Here is a 16,660-nt window from a genome sequence, read left to right on the forward strand (position 1 = left end):
TAAAAATGATCAGGTTGAAAACGTATTGGAACCATACCTAACACAAATGTAGAAGGTTGCGCTTATTCTTGTTAAGAGTCCAACAATCTCAGCCTCACAAAGTTTTTGTAAGGAGGAGACCTTTGGAGCAGTACTCTAGTTTCAAATATAGTTAACTGCTTTCTCAATGACCTTCCCTCCAGCATGGGATCAGAGCTGCAGATGTCTTGATAATTGTGCTGTGTTCAGTTCCATTCACAATTATCAGAAAATGAAGCAGTTTATGCCTATAATAAAACGATATGTTGTGCAGTTGTTTTTTTTAAAGAATCAAACTAAACATTGTAGGTGCAAAGCCCATCTTTTAAATAATATCTAGTTCTAAGTTGATTGTATGAGAAATTGTCACTTCACATGAGCTTTCACAAAACAGTACTCAAAGGAGAAATTGACATGATAAGACACTGTGGGTGGATTTTAACTTTCATCACCTTGAGGTTAAAGACCACCCATCATAGACCTTTAAAACAATGGACAGGGGAATGTAGTGGGATGTGTAACACTGGATTGATTGACTGAAAGTTTAAATTTATCCCAAAATGTGTGACTGAGAGCTGCTATTTGCAACTTTTGACAAGAAAAGTAACATGTACTATCAATATGACAAAGTGTTTCTATTCTGAATTTGGTATGTTTCTTGTCACATACACATATCCTGAGACCATTATGCCTCAAAAACGACCCGATGCCCAAACTTTACACATCAGTAAGTTAGTTTTCAAACAATGGCCAATGTCAGTTAAATTGGAAATCAGAAAACATTAACACGAAAATAAAAGCAATAATAAATGGGAAATATACAGAAATCTTACACATCATCTATCAAATCCATGAATAAATTCAAAATTTGTATTTAGAATCCTCAAAGTACCACAAAGCAAATCAATCAAAAGTGCTGGCATATTTTTATCACAGCATTTTTCAGTTGTCATTTTCTTCTTACTGTCAGTTATGTATATAAATAAAGTTGAAAATCCATGGTCACTTTGGTATATTCTCACTATAATGCCATAGTGCAAAAAAGCCACACGTCTGTACTGCTTGTCAAGAGCACAAACTCCCAATGCCAGGGATTTCTCCATCTCTGGCCAGCAAAGATCCCTTACATATGATTTGCAGCAGATTCCAGGTTAAGTTCAGGGTATCAGCCAGCCAGAAGCTATATTTGGGGACCTGGATCTCTGAATAACAAAGTCTTTTCTCAGCCAGACATTTAGGAATAATTCAGCCAGTCCTCCGTATCCAGGAGGGGTCTGTTCCTGAGAATCCCTGTGAATAATGAGGTACATGTGTTTGGAACTTGTTAAATGCAGTTTAAAAATAAATTAAATTGCTAAAATATTGCAGATACATGAGTTTAGCCTGCCAACCTTGATTTTTGTTGTTACTTATTTTTTGGTATGGATGGGCAAATTCATGATTTTGTGATTTCACAATCCAAAGGATTTACTGTATTATGCAATGCAGTAAGGTTAATGATTGATCTTACTAGAAGTTGGTTGTGCGATAATCTTGACAGGTTTCATGAAAGGATTCTTCCGATGAGGCCCAGTGAGTTTCCTTTCTCTATTTTCCCAAATTCACCTCATTGTCTATGCATCACATCCAGTGGCAACTTGCAGTTGTAAGTTCCACAGGCTGTGGCAGATGTACCCACCCCTGCCAGGACATTTTGGAATACCTGGTGCTGGTGAGATATATAAAAGACAGTTGTGTATCTGGTGAAAAACTATCAGTCTGGAGCTGGCTGCATGATGTGTTTTATTTGTCCTGGAAATGACAGACATGGAAACATTTCTGCCCAGCTTTCGGACAGGGACATGGAGATCCTGGTGGTAGGAGTGGGTGCAGAGGAGTGCCACCTTCAACCCCAGGACTGGTGCAGAAGGCCACAATACCAATCTTCATCAATCATGCAGCTTTGCTGAGTGATTTTCTAGACTGTGGACACTGCACTGCCCCGCTGCCACCTGGGACAGTACTATGTCCACAGTCTAGAAAATCACTCAGCAATGCTGCATGTTTGATGCGATTGGACACCGACATCTTGAACTCATTACATCATTATAGCCCATAGTTTCCAGTGATGTGCAGACTAGGTAGCTTAGCCATGGTAAATACAGGCTTACAAGAAAAGGGTAGGGAGGTAAATCTGGGAGAGATGCTCTTCAGAGGGTAGGTGGGTTTCAATGGGCCAAGTGGCTTGCTTCCATGCTGTAGGGATTCTGCATTGTACATTCCTGGAATAGGGATTCTATGATTTACAGACTCAGACTCCACTACTTGTGAAAAAGGGTATTCTAAACATCAATACCCTCTGACAGAAAAACAAAACTTCTTCACCTCTGTGTTAAATGAGAAGCTCCATCCTCGAATTTCAGCTGACCCCACAAGAGGAATCATCCTCTTAATATCCATTTATCCAGTCTTCTTATGATCTTATAAGTTTCAGTAAGATCATTTCTCATTCCTGCAAACTCCAAAGAACAAAGAAGTAACATTGCTTCAAACGTCCTTCATTCCAGAATAAAAGGCAAATGCCAGGATGTTCATAGTGGGGAATTCAGAGATAATAATGGCATTGAATGTCAAAGGGAGATTTTTTCTCTTGTTAGGGCATGGTAGCTCAGTGCTTAGCAGGGACCCAGTTTCGATTCTCTCAGGCGACTGACTGTGTAGAGTTTGCACATTCTCCCCGTGTCTGCGTGGGTTTCCGCCGGGTGCTCCGGTTTCCTCCCACAATCCAAAGATGTGCAGGTCAGGTGAATTGGCCATGCTAAATGCCAAGTCAGTCATAAATATAGGATAGGGGAATGGGTCTGGTGGGTTACTCTTCAGAGGGTTGGTGTCAACTTGTTGGGCTGAAGGGCCCGTTTCCATACTGTAGGGAATCTAATCTAGATGCTCATTGCCTGACACCTGAAGGGCGTAAATGGTATTTGCCACTTATCAGCCCAAGCTTGAATGTCGCCCAGGTTTTGCTTAATGTGGACATGAACCCATTCAGTATCTGAATGGTTCTGAACATTGTGCAAATGTCAGCAACATCCTCATTTCTGACCTCATGGTTACAGGATTGTCCTTGGTGAGACAGCTGAAGATGTCTTTTCCTAGGACAACATCCTGAGTACCTTCTGCAGAGATACCCTAAGATAATTGATCTCCAACAACCACAACCATCTTCCTTTGTGTTCCAAATAACTGCAACAACTGGAGAGCTTTCTCCCTGATTCCCACAGACTCCAGTTTTGCTTTAGATCCTTGATATTCCGTCAATTATTCCATTGATGTCAAGGACTGTCACTTTCATCGTACCTCCGGAGCTCAGTTCTTTTACCCCTGGTTTTGACCGAAGGGCACAGACAGTTGTGGAGCACATGTCTTCAATACTGTTGCCAGAATGTTTTCAGAACCCATAGCCTTTGCAGCATCCAGTATCTTTGTCAGTTGCTTGCTATCACCCGGGACCAAATTGAATTTCCTGAAAACTGACATCTATGGTGGTGAAGACCTCAGGAAGAATCTGGAATTGATAACACACTTGGCACTCCAGGTTGGAGATAGTTGAAAATTCTTCAATTTTACCTTTCACACTGATGTGTTGGGCTCCCATGCCATTGGTGAAGGGGAAAATCCTGGAGCATCCTTTTCCTGTTAATTTAATTGCCTACCATTATTCAAGACTGTATGTGGCAGGACTGCAGGGCATAGATATGCTCCATTAGCTTTTTAAAAAGAAACTAACGCACCTTTTGAAGAGCACTGACAGAACCAGCAAGCGCCAAATGATAATTTTAGTCTGTATATATATGGTAGGTACAGCAATGCCATGCTGACTGATATATCCCAATACTGAGCCAGAGTTAAAACAGCATTGTCACACAGCCCTGGGATCATGGGACATCCCAAAAAGAAACTTTCTGATGTCCATGTTTAATTGTTGATCACCATCACTAGGTGTAACTGTTTGGTTCAACATAAATAACAGTGAGTTACTATTATCGCTACCTCAAAATTCTGCCGATTACTTTCTGAAATTAATTTATCCAAGTCTCAGTAGGTACACATCTAAACTTATATTCTTGCCTGAAAATTATGATTTCTTTATCTTTTACTGGAATCCAGAATGAATTATCTTTCCCTTTCCATGCAACTAAAATTTGGACTAACTTTCAGCCAACCTCAAAGTAAAAACCTTAGTAAGAATATGTGTGTATTTTTGCTTCCCTATTTCACATTTGAAATGGAAATACTGCAATTCTTTTGCAAATTATTCAGCATCAAACCTTCCCAAAAAATGCAAATGATATTAATCCTTTACTTCATGTAATGTATCTAAGTTCATTTATTGTATTCTCCCTTCCTTATGGTGACCATTTTTCAGGCAATTTTAAGGACAGATATAACAAACAACATCATTTCACCTCTGCTGCTGAAATAAACAATTCTCTCATTTTTATAAAGATGTATAAATATATTAACTTGGCCACATTGTGATCCTATGTCCTGAATTCAACTCAAACCATAATCATGATAGGGGAGAAACTACCCATTCAGTGAAGATTACTGTACTCTCAACATCCAGGGGGTTACCATTGACCAAAAATCAAGATGGCGCCAGAGTGCGGCAACTCTTTGCAGCTTTCTCCAGCAGATTATCCTCTCACATCTTTTATAATTTTTCTACACTCTTAAATCTCAATTGTAAGTCTGTCAGAATTACTAACAATGTTCTCGTAACTCCACTTGTAGGTCTGGTAATCTTTCAACCTCCAGAAACAATCCCCGACCCAAATTGATCTGAACGGACTGAGACCAGGACCTCCCACAGCACCTGACTGCATGATCTGACAGAACCAGAATGCTGATGCTGGAATCATGACCATGACAACAACAAAAAGTGACAAGCCATTTGCCGGCTTCTCTAAAGCCTGACTTGGATGTCAATTGGCGATCTTACTCCATGGCTCTAACTGACCTCATGGAGACCCAACATTGTGGCCCAACCAGACTGAGAACAAGTCCTGAGGCCAAGACCAGTGCCCAGGACCCCACTAGATGCACCCACATACCTTTTGGAACAGCAGACTATTCACACCAACTCCCAGGCCTGACCAGAAGCAGCCACTTACCCAGCAAACACAGTGTCAAGTCCCACCTTGCCTGCATACTTCTGGTAAATATCATTGAAAGGAAGCTGGATGAAGTTAAAACTAGACTCACCTACCAAAGGGAAGTGAGTATTGTTTCGCATAAACTCATATGAAATGATAATTTCTCATATGATCAACTTAGAGGTAGATATAATTTAAAAATGGGCTTTGCACCTACAAAGTTTAGTTTAAAAAAATTAAACTTTGAAAGAATAACTGTACAACATAGTGTTTTATTACTGGCATGAACTGGAACTGAACGCTCCAGCTCTGATCCTGTGATGGAGGGAAGGTCAGTGAGAAAGAAGTTGACTATATTTGAACCTAGAGCACTGCTCCAAAGGACTCCTCCTTGCAACAACTTTGTGGGGCTGAGATGATTGGACTCTTAACAAGAATAAGCACAATCATTGACATTTGTGCTAAGTATCGTTTTCAACCTGATCATTTTTAGCAGGACTTCTTGGATTAATGATGCTGTGAACTCAAAAACTGGTCTCTCTTATCTCGCAACTGCATTTTTCATACAGTCATAGTCATAGAGTCATATAGCACCAAAACAGATCCGTTGGCCTAACCAGCCCATGTCAAACGTAATCCCAAATTAAACTAATCCCACCTGCCTGCTCATGACACATATCCCTCCAAATCTTTCTTATCCATGTACTTATCTATGTGCCTTTTAAATGTTGTAACTGTACTTACATCCACCAACTCCTCAGGATGTTAATTCCACACTCAAACCAGCCCCCTCTGTGTAACAATTCTACCTATCATGTCTTTTTCAAATCTCGACCTTCTCACCTTAAAAATATGCCTCCTTGTCTTGAAATCCCCCTTCCTAGGGAAAAGACATCTATCATTAACCCTATCTATACCCGTCAAGATTTTATAAAATCTTCCCACGTCCTATACTAAAGGACAGAACAATGAAGAGAAGTACAGAAACAATTTTAAACCACCCTGTCTATATGTGATGCAAGCTTCATAGAAGTTCACCTTTAGAAAAAAACTCTTTCATCTATGTTTGCACGTAAGCTGCAATAAGGTCTAGAACTGAGTGGTCCAAGAACAATCCAAGTTGATCATTAGCGAACCATTCTGTTGGGTGAATAAGCACTGGTTCATAAATTTCAGGACACCTACAATTGCTTTGCTGGTGGTCAAGAAGAGACTGATGGGTTGGTAATTGACCAGATTAGATTTCTGCTTCTTTCTGTAGACAGGACAAGCCTGTCAGGGAGGTGCCAAATTTGTAGCTGTTCTGGAGTTAACTACCACACCAGAAACAATAAGGAGCCAACCAAAATGTCCTTTTGCGTGAAAGAAAGAATCATTTTTATTATCTGTAAACCCTGGAACGAAATGTAATGGAAATGCAATGTCAAGCATACATGCGCAGGTACAAAGTTAAAAAGGAACACTGTCCTAGACAAAGGAATGTTGAAAGAAATAGACAACTTGATGTCCTTAGTCTATCAATGAGATTGAGGATATTAAGCTGAAACCATGGATGTTTAATTGATGTCTTTTATTCACAGCAGTAATGTATATTTCAGTCATCCTTTAAGTACCCCCTGTTCTGCTGTTTGTGTTTAACCAGTTCTGTTACTGAGCACACTTTCTTCCGTAGAGTCTGAGACAGCACTTTCTCCAGCTGTTCCTAGTCACAATACAAGATCTTCCTCTTCAGCTCTCAATAACAGTTTATCCGGCAAACTGAAGTTCAGTTTCTTCCTTAGGTTTGCTAATTCTGGGTGAGGTCTCATGTAAAATTTCAAATTCAGATGCAAATCAGTACAGGAGACAAAGGTTTCTTTATGCCAGAATGGGCTGACTCAGTCCAGCACCTTTTAATAACGTAGTTATTTCAGTTCAAACTGTATTTAACCGTGCAAAATCTCCTGCCTCCTAACTGGCTATGTAGTGATTCCACCTGACTCAATCATGTCCCAAGTTCAAATCAGGGGTAACATACTACAAAGTCACTTAATTCCTTTGGAAAAATCTATGTTTTTCAAGTTCTGCACAATACGAGCGTGCAAATGGTCAATGGGTTTAATAGAGCTTTTTTTGTTTTTTGGCTTAGACTGTAACAGAGTTATTTTAGACCAGTTCAAATAACTGGGTTAACGCTGCATTGGAAATATCGCATGAATTTCATTCACATGTACTTATTTGATGATTTTGTATAGTGATAAGTAGCAATTCCTTGAAACTTTCCTTGTGAAAAGTTCGTTCAGCATTGATATTAATATCAAAGTGACTGAAATAAAGAATAAAACCACTTTTCTTCTTTATTTCATTCTTAAAACATGAAATATTCACACACTTTTATGTCTCTTTCTCAGGCAGGTTGTTTCAAGTGTTTGATTCTGGCAATTTTTGTTCTGGTTTGTCTCATTAAATTGCTGATTAACTTGACATTCAAATTCAGGATCTGCCATCACTTGACTCAAGGAGACAGGCTGACCTGAGTATCTTTTTATGTTGGTAACTGGACACACAAACTGTCCTTTCTGTTTGAAATGCTCCCTCGCATGTGTCAAATAATTTGACTCAACATTACTTTCTTTCTTGAAGTAAACTACATAACAGGTTGGAATGAAATGGCAACATAAAATGCTATAGATTGATGCTAAAATTGCAATTGCTTCAATTACTGGGTAATATTTGTTGTTAGCTCCCACATTAACATATGTAGCACCAAATGAAATCCACACAATTAAATAAACAAGCATGCTGAATGTGATAAACTTTGCCTCATTAAACATTTCTGGTGCCTTTCTTCCCTTAAAAGCAAGAATAAAACAGACAAATGCAAGAAAAGCAATGTATCCTAACATTGCGACAAATGCGACGTAGGAACCTTCGTCACATAATAACAAAATCATTTGGGGGAGATTCCTATTTCGTACAGGCTTTGGAGCTTTCAAAGATAACCACATTGAGCAAATGACCACTTGAATTCCTGTGGTGACAATTATAACAGGCACTGGTTTGTAAAGATACTTCAACTTTTTATGAGTATTTGGATTAAAAGTAAAAGCAAGGATGATTCGAAAAGATTTCACCAAAATGCAGGAAACACAAAGTGTAAAGCTGATACCAAAAAGTGGTTGTCGTATTTTACAAGTATAATCAAATGGCTTTCCGAGGAAGAAAACAACACTGATTAAACCGAGCACTAGTGAAAACAGCATGATGTAACACATCCAACCCCCTGCAGCTTTCACAGCTGGGGTACGCCAATATTTTGTGAATAATATGAGTATTACACATATTATGAGTACTGCTAAAATGATAAATATTATTAACACCACAGAAAGAGCTTGCTTCCACTGTAGAAACTCGACAGATTTATGTTGGCATTTTGTACTTCCTTCCTTAGACCAGTAGTCTTCTGAGCACTCAATGCAATCATTGGAATCTGCAGGGGAAAAGAGTGTTACACAATAGCATAAAGGAGCAAAGTGAAATTTTGAAACTAATATTTTGACACAATGGGTGTAGTTTTATGAATTTGTGTTCGCAGTGTGAAACCTTACAGGAAGTGCATCTTCAGAGCTTAAACCCACACAAAAATCTCTGAAATGCACCTCTGACAGGTGAGGCTTTTGCACAGGAAGCAAAAAGAAAAGTCACAAAATTATTTTATGATATCGCTAAACATATGAAGAATCTAAATATTCACGCAGGTGGGGGGTATCGTATCACACTCCTGACTTATGCATTGTAGCTGGCGAACAGGCTTTGGGGTATCCGTTAGTTGCTGCATGATCTCTAGCCTCTGAATCGTTCTTGCAGCCATTGCATTTAAGTGACTAGCACAGTCGAGTTTCTGGTCAATGATCAGCCCAGAATGTTGATGGTTTGGTATTCAGTGATAGTAACATCATTGAATGTCAAGGGATGATAATTAGATTACCTCTTGTTGCAAATGGTCATCGTTTTGCACTGTTTTAGCACTAATCTTATTTTCCACATTTGAACTCAAACATGGATATTGTTCAGATCCTGCTGTATTTGGAGAAGGATTACTTTCATATCTGAAGAGTCATAGATCATAGTGTCATATAGTAAACGAGAGGCCTTTCACCCCAATGAGTCTGTTCTGACCTACACTAAACCTACTTTCCAGCACTTGGCCCAGAGCCTTGAATGTTATGACATTTTGAGTGCTCATCCACATACATTTTTAAAGGTTGCAAGGTTTCCTGCGTCTTCGACCTTCCCAGGAATTGCAAATGATGCTGAACATTGTGCAATCCCTACTTCTGACCTTATGATAGAGGGAAAGTCATTGATAAAGTAGCTGAAGATAATTGAGCCTAGGACACCACCCCGAGGAACTCCTGCAGAGATGTCCTGGAGATGAGATGACTGACCTCCACCAACCACAACCATCTGGCTATATGCTTTATACAACTCCAGGCAGCAGTGAGTTTTCCACCTGATTCCCCTTGATTCCAACTTTACAAGAGCTTCTTAATACCACACACAGTGAAGTGTTATCTTGATATCAAGAGGAGTTACTTTCACCTCACCTCATGTCTGGAATTCAACCCTTTTGTCCAAGCTCAAACCAAGGCTATAATGAGGTCAGGAGCTGAGTGGCCCTGGCAGAACCCAACCTGGGTATCTCTGAGGAAGTTATTTCTGAGCAGGTGCTGCTTAATAGCACTGTTGATGACACCTTCCATCACCTTATAATCACTGAGATTAGACTGATGGGGCATTAATTTGCCATGTTAGATTTGTTCTGCCTTTTTCTTTATAGAACATATTTGTGCAATCTTCGACATTGTCGGGTAGATGTCAGTGCTGTAACTGTACTGGGACATTTTAGGGATACAGCAAGTTTTGAAGCACCTGAATTCAGTACTATTACTGGAATATTGTCAGGGGCCATAGCGTTTGCAGTATTCAGTGCCTCTAACCATTTCTTGATGTTGTGTGGAGTGAATTAGATTGGTAACTGGCTAGCATCTGTGATGCTGGAACCTCGGAGAGAGGCTGACTCAACACATCCATTCAGCACTTCTGGTAGAAGAGTGCTGCAAATGTTTCTGATGTTCAGGAGTCCTCCATTACTGAAGATGGGATATTCATAGACCCTCCTCATTCAACAAATTATTTTTCATTAATGATGGGATATGGCAGATCTATCGAGCTTCAAGCTGTTGGTTGTGGAATAACTTAGAGCTGCCTGTCACTTGCTAGGTCTCTGTTGCATGCAAGTATTCTGCTTGCATAGCTTCACAAGATTGACCTCATTGTCAGGCATGCCTGATGATTTTGGCATGCCTGCCTGAACTCTCCAGTGACCTACAGTTGACTTCCTGTCTTGACTTTAAGTGGTAGATATGCCAGGTCATGAGGTTGCAGATTGTGTTGGAATACAATTTGGCTGCTGATGGCCCACAGCATCTCATGGATGCGCAGTTTTGAGATGCTGTTCCATTTAGCATCTGCTCCATGGTGATAGTGCCACACAGCTCATTATAGATATATTTAATCAACCAGTTCAGATACATTATTACATACTTCTGGAGCAGGTGGGACTTGAACCAGGTCCACAGGCCCAGAGATAGGATCACTACCACTACACCAGAAGTGCCACAATTTATTATGTATTCTTAGTGGAAGGCCCAGACAGCCATTCGATTGCCGATATAGCTTGATTGCTATTAATTTCCAAATGTTTGTTCACTGTTGTTAAGTGCTTCATTGTATCAGACAATAACATTTTGAAAGATCTGCATTTCTGAAACTTCTATGGTCCTGTGGTAGAAAGGAGCTTTTTCAAAAAAAATCATGAGAAGTTATTGATACATTTTTTAAAAAGTTTTTTTATTACGCAACCATCTGCCACTAAATAGTTTTTTGTATAGTGTTTAATAGACAATGAAGCGGCACTAGATCATGATGCACCATTGGGACGGGGCATCAGGAGGGGAAGCATATGTTGACATGGAGAAGGGGAATCTGAGGAGGCCCTTTTGAACTTACGATCTGTAGTTTGAGAACTTTGTGACAGGTAAAACCTCTAACATCCTTTGAAAACTTGGCCCAACACTTTGAAACATGTGGAAAAACAGCTATGACTCTTTCCACAATGCATTAAAAGGCACACCCAAAAATTGGAAACTCCTGGAATTGAGTGGGATATCCCAGAACTGAGCCAAGAGTTTTAGAGGGCTCATGAGTTATCCTGACTCAGTGACAGGCTATAGCTTTCAGCTGGCTGCCATGTCTATAGCTTTCAGACTTCTTTGAAGAAAGATCTCACTTACTGATTGCAAACCTCACCCTATTATTTTCCAGAAGCAATAAAAAAAATGAATTCAATGCATTTTGGAGTTCCCTAACAAACATCTTTAAGTTTGAACAATCACCTGATGAAGGAGCGGTGTTCTGAAAGCTAGTGCTTCCAATTACATAACCTGGTGTTGTGTAATTTTTAACTTTGTGCACCCCAGTCCAACACCGGCATCTCCAAATCATTCTTTAAGTGGAGTGCACATCCCAATTCTACAATAACGACTTTAAACATGAACTTTTCCTTTGGGGTTCACATTACGATCTATTTCAGTTTTGCTCTTATCCAAATATCTATCTTACAATTATTTGTTCACTGTGATTGGATTGCAGCATTGTAATGGATACCAGGTACAGAGTATTCAAAATAACTTTAAAGATTTGAAGTATAATCTTGCTGTTGTACATATTGCTATATATGCAATGAGTTTCACTGAAGTTTCTCCATACCATCTCTCACTTGATACCTACTATTGTTGTCAGAGTAAAATCCAGCTGGGCATGGATTACATTCAAAACAACAGAACCTTTTCGTTGACACAGTCTTCTTATGTCCAGGTCTACAGGTTTGTGGACAATTAGAGATTTGAACCTATGATGAACATAATATAAAAACAGATGAGTGACTGGAGATCTTATTCACAGTGTGTTCACTTAAGTTGTTAACTCAAACCCACACGACCACCAGCCTAAAAGTAAACAAAAGGCAAAAATAATGGGAAACAAAATAAGAAAGGGCTTTGGCTCAAGTTTAACGGGATGTGCAGTAATGCAGTGGATAAGCAAGTCTTAGTCTCAACTATAATATTGGCAAATAAATCAGTCTGGAAAATAAAATGTAAAGGTTTTGCAGTCATCGAGATGCTGTGTGAAATAAGTTTAACTCAGTGTGTAGCAAGAGGCAGACCAAACAATATCGAGTCAACAATTCAAGGCAAGTGAGTCAACTTTTGATCTTGAGCAAAGGTGCCTGGGATTTTGTACTGGTAATAACAATTGCATTTTCAGTATTTGTCTTATTAATCCTCTGACACTGAAAGTATTGTCTGGAGTCGGGTGCTGGCAGGTGGGACTAGATTGGGTTGGGATATCTGGTCGGCATGGACCGAAGGGTCTGTTTCCATGCTGTACATTTCTATGACTCTATGACTATGAGTCTCCACAGGACAGTTAAACGTATAGACTGGGATTTTCCAATTGCCAATATCTGTTTCTGCAGCATTGAATGGAAATGTGCATCAGGATGCTGTGGAATTATTGACATAGGAGACTCCCCAGGAATTTCCTGTGAAATTTAGCATTGCCATGTCAATTCCCTCACACCATTTTCCCTCTGAAAGCATCAATTTAAATCAGAGAATTCAAAGGGTCCTGCTGGAGTTAAATTATTGGTTATGCAGAAAAATCCAGTCTAATTCCTGAGTGAATATTAAACTGCACCCCAATGTGGCAAATCTACACTCTGACTCCTCAGATCCTTTACATCCTGATCCGACAGCATCGCTTGTTCCAGGACTCAAGACCCCCTTCTCCCAACACCACACCTCGCACTCCACCCAGAATCTGACAGACCCCATCACTCGAGCTGACAACTCCTTGCCCCCAAGAACCTGGCATCACCTCCAATGTCCATGGAAACCTCACACACACTCTTTCGCTAACACCCAACGTCTTCCCATTCAGAGACCCAACACTGACAAAAGCCACCACCATCATTGTCAGATATCCGGCTACTCGGAAAACAACCCTGACCCCATTGGTAACCTTGGAAGCACCCGCCTCCACCTCAGGACCCATAGCTCCTCCAAATTCCCCATCAGATCCAATATTCCTTGACTGCACCAACCTGTCCTAAGCAGTCCATCACTTATTTATATAGTCCACTTGGCACTCTGACCTCTCATTTACATATTCACAGGAGCTGTCAAAGCCGTTGTGTAGAGATCATAGAATGTGGAAACTACTACTTTGATCAGGATGAGTGACCATTAAATGATAGAATTACTTATTAAGATGGGGAGTGAAGAAGTTAAATCTGAAACTAGCACCCTGAATCTATATCAAGGAAACTGCGAGGATATATGGTGCAAGGTGGCAATGATGGGTTGGTGAACCTTACTAAAAGTGTTGGCAGGAATATGTAAGAAATAGTTACAACAATTATGCATTCTTATCCAGCACAAAAATAAAACAGAAAAAGTGGTTCATTCATAACTTACAAAAGAAATTCGGGATGGTATTGGATCCAAAGAGGAGACAAATAAAAATTACCAGCAAAAAGCTGCAAGACTGAGGACTGGGAGCAATTTAGATTTTAATAAGACAGGACAAAACAAAAATTGATCAAGAGGGGCTAAATAGAGTATGAGAGAATACCAAAAGGTACAGAAAAACTCATTTTAAAAGCTTCTATAAATTCATGATGATAAAAAAAATTAGTGAAGACAAATGTAGGTCCGTTACAGTCAGAAATGGTGGACGTTATGAAGTGGATCCAATGGCAGAAGAATGGAATATATATTTTGATTCTGCTTTCACAAAAGAGGATAGAAATAACCTCTTCAGAAATGTTTGCGAACCATGGGTGCACTGTGAAGGAGGACATGATTTAGGAATGAAATGGTATTAGGGAAATTAATGGGATTAAAGGCTGACAAATCCTTAGGGTCTGATTCTCTGCGTCTCAGAGTACAAAAGGAAGTGACCCTGGAAATATTGGATGAATTGATGGTTATCTTCCAAAAGTCTGTAGACTCTGGATATTGGAGGGTGGCAAATGTAATCCCAGTATTTAAAAGAAAGGAGGGAGAGAAAATAGTAGAATTACAGACATTACTGATGTTAACACCAAACATCAGTAGTGGGAAAATGCTGAAGCCATATAAAAACATAATACTAGAACACCTGGAAAACAATAATGGGATTAGAAAAAGTCAGTGTAGGTTTATGAAAAAAATTGTTATGTAATCTGTTGGAGTTTTTAAGGATGTATCTGATAAAATAGGAAAGGATGAATGGGTGGATGTGATCTATTTGGATTTTAAGAAGGCTTTTGATAAGAGGCAAGTGAGCAAAACTAAATCACATGGGATTGAGGGTAATATATTGGCATGGTTTGAGAACTGTTTGGAAACAGAGTGATAATAAATTTGTCTTGCTCAGGCTGATAGTGGTGCACCACAGGGATCAATGCTTGAAGCCTAGCTGTTCAGGATGAGGAAACCAAATGTAATATGTCCGAGTTTGCTGATGACACAAGCTTCGACGGGTTTGAGAATTGTGAAGGGTTTGCAAAGAGAGTTCTGGATAAGTTAGACAAATTCAGTGACTGGCATACAATGGCAGAATAAATATATCCATGATTAAGTTATACATTTTGGTGTGAAAAACAGAGTAGACAAGCAGCAGGCTGGAAGCCTGGCAGCATCAGGAGATGGAGAAGTTGACGTTTTGGATATAACTTTTCTTCAGGAGTGGACGTGGGAGTAGGGGGAGCTGCAGATAAAGAGATAGGAGGAGGGCTTTGAGTGAGTAAGAGGGGCAGAATGGTGAGTAGTGATCGTAAAACACAGGAGATGGGTACAACCTGGTTGGTTGATGGGAGGAATGAATCCTGTTAGTAGCTGGAACGAAGAGTTGGTAGGTGGGATGGAAGGGAAGAGGTGGGTCTGGAAAAGGAATTGGGGCTGGGTGGGAAGATTATTTGAAATTGAAGAACTCAATGTTGAGTCTTCCGGGCTATAGACTGCCCAGGTGGAAGATGAGGTGTTGTTCCATCAATTTGCAGTCTGATTCACTGTGGCAATGGAGGAGACTGAGGATGGACATTTCAGACTGTGTGGAGGAAACAGTTTTCCCTCAGAGGGTGGTCAACCTGTGGACTTTGCTACGACAGAAGGTTGTCGAGGCTTGGGCACTAAGCAGTCTTTATGAGATTGGCTAAGCAAGATTTCTCTTTCATACACTTAATTTGACTAATCGCAGGCATATTCAAGAAAAATTGATACAATTTTAGATGTTAAAGACATTGGGGGTATAGGGCCACAGTAGGAATAGGACAGTGAGATAGAAGATCAGCCATGATCATATTAAATGGTGGAATTGTCTCGAAGAATCAAACAGCCTACTTCTGCTTCTACTTTGTTTATTTGAAATGGAGGTCTGGTTTGATTTCCACTGACCAAGTATAAGCATCCTGTCAGAAATGCCGACTTCTTTCTTCATATTAAAAGATAGAATGGATTGATAATCTGACTATGCTTGCCACTTTTCAGGTAATCTGGCAATACATTCAGAAGTTGTCATTATATCTGACATTCCGTACATAGTGCGTTGTTGAAGTCCCCAGTGACTGCAACCAAGTAGAAATCACTGCACTGGTAAGAATTTACCTTTGTTTCCAATTCATCTGGATGCAACTCTTTTGAAAAAATTGCAGCTGGTTGAATTGGGAGTAACTAGGCTTGACACAGTATGATAAGCTTACAACTAATACTCAAAACCTTCACTGGTTCTGAAAAATTAATTTTATGTTTGCATAAATTTCTGCATAATTTTATTTTATTTTTTAAAAGTTTGTTTATGATATATCAGCTTGTATCTTAATCTCATGTGCATTTAGAAATAAATAATTTATTGCACTTGCTGTAAAATCTAACCTGTAAAGTCTACACAAATTTATATTAGATTTTGTTTTTGTAAAAGGTAGAGATAAAAAGTAGAACATAAGACCACCATATCCATTCTAAATTGTTTGGAAAAGCTCACCTCTTCTAAGTCCCTGGAGAAATTAATCATTTGCTTCATCACATTGTAGGTACCAACATTGACAAACTGTATTGAACCGCTTTCCATCTTCCATTTGATTATGTTATATCCATTTGAGAAATCTCCTGAACTGTCAAATTCAAATTGTCCGTCGTCTGTCTTAAAGTTAACATTCTTTAATTCATTTAGCAACTGAAAATAGAACATTCTTCAATTATTAGAAGTTCATGTGTTGAAAATACAAAAAAGGAATACTGATGTACACCTTAGCATTCCACAAATAAAGTAACAGTCTCAGGAAAGAATGAGGCTTGGGTAGAGAGAGAGAGAGAGAGAGAGAGAGTCTTTACAACATTGGTATTGTGACTGAAGGAATTGGG

At 39.4% G+C, this 16,660-nt stretch overlaps 1 protein-coding gene across 1 annotated transcript in view; it reads right to left on the minus strand.

Annotated features, from left to right (window-relative positions):
- Nucleotides 1-6,513: 6,513 nt before the first annotated feature.
- The window catches only part of LOC122539908 (G protein-coupled receptor family C group 6 member A-like), a 57,761-nt gene continuing 47,614 nt past the window's right edge, over nt 6,514-16,660 (minus strand). The window contains exons 5-7 of the mRNA XM_087976644.1: nt 16,281-16,472; nt 11,985-12,105; nt 6,514-8,622 (exon numbers count right to left, since the gene is read on the minus strand). Coding sequence (XP_087832770.1) covers nt 7,517-8,622; nt 11,985-12,105; nt 16,281-16,472 — 1,419 coding nt within the window. The 3' untranslated portion in view covers nt 6,514-7,516. The remainder of the gene's footprint in view (nt 8,623-11,984; nt 12,106-16,280; nt 16,473-16,660) is intronic.

The sequence above is a fragment of the Chiloscyllium plagiosum genome, unplaced genomic scaffold (genome assembly GCF_037043375.1).
Source record: "Chiloscyllium plagiosum isolate Xiang-an unplaced genomic scaffold, Cpla_swu_hap1 HiC_scaffold_3, whole genome shotgun sequence".
Taxonomy (NCBI): Eukaryota; Metazoa; Chordata; class Chondrichthyes; order Orectolobiformes; family Hemiscylliidae; genus Chiloscyllium; species Chiloscyllium plagiosum.